This window comes from Penaeus monodon, chromosome 28 (assembly GCF_015228065.2).
Source record: "Penaeus monodon isolate SGIC_2016 chromosome 28, NSTDA_Pmon_1, whole genome shotgun sequence".
NCBI lineage: Eukaryota > Metazoa > Arthropoda > Malacostraca > Decapoda > Penaeidae > Penaeus > Penaeus monodon.
Window position 1 is genome coordinate 724938 of NC_051413.1, and position 4460 is coordinate 729397.

General features: G+C 41.1%; 1 protein-coding gene across 3 annotated transcripts in view; it reads right to left on the bottom strand.

Annotated features, from left to right (window-relative positions):
• The window catches only part of LOC119591252, a gene marked incomplete in the record, with an annotated part of 41430 nt that continues 36970 nt past the window's right edge, over positions 1–4460 (bottom strand). For all 3 annotated transcript variants that reach the window (XM_037939963.1, XM_037939962.1, XM_037939961.1), the window contains 4 exon segments: positions 1–1092; positions 1570–1805; positions 1972–2308; positions 2888–4452. In XM_037939963.1, coding sequence (XP_037795891.1) covers positions 924–1092; positions 1570–1805; positions 1972–2308; positions 2888–4452 — 2307 coding nt within the window.

Consider the following 4460-nt stretch of genomic DNA (forward strand, 5'->3'; position numbering starts at 1 on the left):
GCTATTATGGAAATCTCAACTACCTGTATTAATAGTTAATTTCCAAATCAGTAAAAAGCACATGACTAATAATGTTCACTGCCACATGCAAGTGAATAAAAATCCTTTGAACTGTAAATAAACACAAATGATAATGAAAATCAGAGTACAGACAAACTCAAACATAATCAATACTGCATCACGAGACAGGAAACTATAGAAAATAACAAATTCTATATAGAATCCCACAGGCAATACTGAGATCAGCATTTGCTTTCAATAGAAACATCTATCACAAAGCAGACAATAGGGGAGTGTCTGCTGCACCTCTGCTTCTACAACACTCTTAAGTATAATACTAGACATAAATCACACTGACAACTTCCTTTCCCTTTAATCTTTCTCCTTTACTTTTTAAAATATTATGTGATCTGTATCTTCTGATATGGTTTGAATGGAGATTGCATCTAATGCTGATGGATGGTGAGTTAACAAATTTGCAGGAGTCAAAACTCCACAAGAAATATTGACACAGGGGTGTGGGTGGAATAGGTTCTTAGTTTCAGGCTGGAAGCATTATATATAATGTAAATATTGTTACTTTGGCTGAGCACCAAATCACATGTAAAGTTAGAACTATATCTTATATTAACAGTTCCTCCTTTTGTCCTTTACCTTCCTTCAGAAAAGTTTAATACCAACATGTGTCTGCATAATCTCTTTTCCTTCAATCTTAAATAATCTTTTACATTAAATCTCAACTCTTCTCATTTTCATTTTGACTCCTGGCATAAAGTTTTCTCAACTCTATAAATCTTTTACATGAATTATCTTTGCCTATATGATAGAAAAACTTCCTTTTCTGAACGATGGCAGGATCTCTGAACGCTATAAAGGAGGAGAGGCAGTGCAGTTGCATGATGACACGACAATGTTCTCGAGTGTTACTTTCTGGGTGAGAATTTTGGATTGGTTGGTCCGTGAGTGAAGGAACGTAACTCATACGGGACACTCGTTTTGTGCAGGGTGGCAGCATCGGCATCACTCTTCCGGAAGATTAACATGCGTATATCAGTGTGGAGGTAGATCTTGCCAGACTTGGAGCTGACAAACCTGGAAAGTACAGTGAGATTAGCAGGTGGACTAACACAAGACACTGAAAAGCATAGGTACAGAATCAGGGGATAGAGCAGCACTGAGATTGACATAAGTATTGAATTTTTCAAAAGTCAAAAACAAAGAAAGGTAACACTAAGATATATCATCTAAGCTCAACTTTTTTCTATATGCTGTATTTAGAAGGTTGTTATATCAGCTCATCTGAAGGGGGGATTTTAGCTGATAAAAAATATATAGTTACCGAGTATTATAAAAATAATGAATGCATCCACATATATTACCATCAAAATAAGCTATTGTGTACCATACAGACCAACCCTTAGCTGGAAAAGGGTCACAGTGCTGAAACTAAGACAAACCTACATCAGCGAATCCAGTGACAATCTCTTCCTAAGAAAGTGCAAAGCACCTAAATACGTCTGTAATGAACAAGCTCAACACAGAACCACCATACAGGGCAACAAGTCTCACCTGAGATGAATGAGGTAACGAAGCCACTGATGAGCATTGGGATCGGAATCAGTGGCCCCAACAGGCATGTTGAGGGTGCGCTGACGGACAAACGTGCGAGAGTTGGGCGGCATATCTGACAGGTCATACATGACCACAAACATCTTCACAACGGTCCCATGGGGATTGAACAGCGTCACCTGGACTGTTCCTTTGTTTGGCACGTGGTAACCCTTCTTGCCTAGGTTGATGTGACCCTGCAGGAGGAGGATTTGGTGGTTTTATACCCAAGAAACTGCTTGATACTGAGTGTCAAATAGCAATATAATAAATTCACTGAGATGCAAATTGAAAAAATCAAATAAAAAAAACTTGAAAATCAGCAAACACTAGGCAATTATTCTCAATTCTCAGGTAACTCACCATATAAGGGGATGAGATCTGATCATTATCACACAAGGTGTAGAAAAAGACTGTGACAGGCTTGGTGGTTCGCTTGGGGCAGAAGGCCCCTGACGCAGCGATCTCTGCCGTGAAGCCCTGCACGGTAGAGACAGGTTCGAGCCGGCCATTCAGGACACACTCTTCGAAGCTACCCAGGAGGTTTGAGCACGTGACTGTAGCTGGAGCCGATGTGGAGAGCTGCACAGGCTTATTTGCTGCATTGCCAAGCTTGTCGTTGGCCAGGGTGTCAAGGGAGTAGCCCTCTTCCTCTTCACTATCACAGGTATACAACGCGCTGCAGTGGAACGATGTCGATCTACAATTATTTTTGAAAAGGTCAGTGATGGATGGAAAAAAATTACAGCTTAGACCACTTAGCTTGTGCAAGAGGAATTAGACACTCAGCTAAGCCAAATAATAACCATAAATTAAAAAGAAAAAAGAAAAAAAGAAAAAAGTATTTGCCTATTATCTGTAGAATCATAATTTGGGGATTGTTTTCCCTTATGCATAGCATTCACATCTCTCCTAATTATTTCTGATCATTTTATCTAAATATTTTTTTTTTCTTCTTCATGAAATCACATAGAAAATTAGAAAAATTTTGGTCTTCCTTTCATTGTTTTTTCCAGATACTTCTCTTCTTCATTTCAAAAACTAAATGAATACTACAAGCTAGTATTTGTATAAGAAAGAACAATAAAAATGAAGATATGGGAAGAAAACCAAAATTTTTCTTCAACTATAATTTTATCCTCTAAAATTTTGCACTTCCAGTTTCATTCAGACTCTCCTGTGCACTTACCCTTTTCAACAGCAGCAAGATATCAACCTTCAGCAATAATAATAAAAAAAACTGTGAGGATCACTAAACAAACTGTATTTGGAATCTTACCTCTTAATGGCTGCAACACTGGTGAGAGACGAGTCGTAGTCGAACCTCTTTCCCTTGCGCAGAGGGGCTGGAGAGGAGGTGAGGGGAAGACCCGTCTTGCAGTGAAACACCATGTTGGTAGCAGAGTCCAGCGACCTCCGGAACTGGGCCTTCTCGCTTGCGGATGGAATGGGGACTCCCTTGCCACTGCACAGCTTCTTGACCTCCTCGTCCTCATCCTGACTGTGGTAGCCATTCACCTGCCCGTTAGTCTCTGGGGTTTCACCATTTTCTGCTTCATCCTTTGCCTCTTTGTCCTGCAGGTCTTCCCTCTGCCCCTCTTCATTTGGTTGTTTGATGTCCCGAGATTTGTCCTGAGGATGTTGGCGACCCTGGGTCATGAGGTGTTTCAGCAAACTCCTGCTCTTTGTGAACCCCTCTCTTGTCTCACGCACACGTTCCACTACGTTACCATTTTCCTGACTTGGCAACTGATCTTTTACCTCTTGAGGGAAAGCTAGACGGTTTCTCTTGAGGATCTTGTCAGCTTTTGTAACTGGAACTGGGTCTTCAGTTTTAAGGTCTTCGAAGTCTAATGCCCTTTTTGCTTTCTCTTTAACCTCAAAATCTGAAGTTGGCCTTCCTGCATCCTTATTTGGGACCTGTTCCTCTTCATGGACTTGATTGTACTCTTTTTGGATACTGGATAAAATTGCACTGAAAGGGCTTCTTACCAAAGTCTGGGATGTTTGCCTCTGTGGCTGGCAGTTGATAGCTTTGGTGGGTTCACTATTTACAGTGAAAAAGTTTGTCTTCTGTGTGACTTTCTTTGCCTCAATGCACATTGATGGGCTCTGTGATGTGTTTTTCCATTCATTTTCCTTCAACTGTGTAACACTTTCATTGTCGTTATTCTCACCTCTTTTATCACATATATCTTTGCTTTTGTCATTAATAACTCTGGTCCAATAAGGTTCACAACTATCCACTAAATTCTTACAACTAGGAATATCACAATGTTTTTCACCACTACGAGCTATGGCTTCAAGAAACCGATTCTCTGGACTAGAGGCTAACTTCTGCATGTTTCCTCTCGCCCAATTCTCCTTATGGCACCTTTCGATGTTGCGTCCACTGTGGTCAAAAGATGACAAGGTTTTTGGTCCCTCTCGACACAATTTCAAGCTCCCCTCATCACTGCTGTCTCGCTCCAGCTTGTATTCTATCACCTCATCCCTATCATGCCAGGGAGAGGTCTCACACTTTCCTTCCTTGTAGTACCTTGTCCTCTTTTCCCCATCTTTTGAGAATATGCCTGGCATGCTTTTTTCTCCCCAGATCTGGCTCTCAGACTTTCTCTCACTGGGGAACGACTTTAGACTCTTGGAGTCTGAGGAGCTTCTTGAGAATTCAGTTTCTGAAGGGTTGTGATGCCGATCCATGCGAAGTGGTGGTACTGGGGTTGGCTGCCGCAAGACACTAAGGATTTCCATGGTCTCCTTTGGGGTTAGCTCAAAGTTAAACTTGCCTTGTAACAAGTGGCTTGGGCTAACATCTCTTCTGCTCTTAAGATCTTGCTTTAATTCCTTTGGGG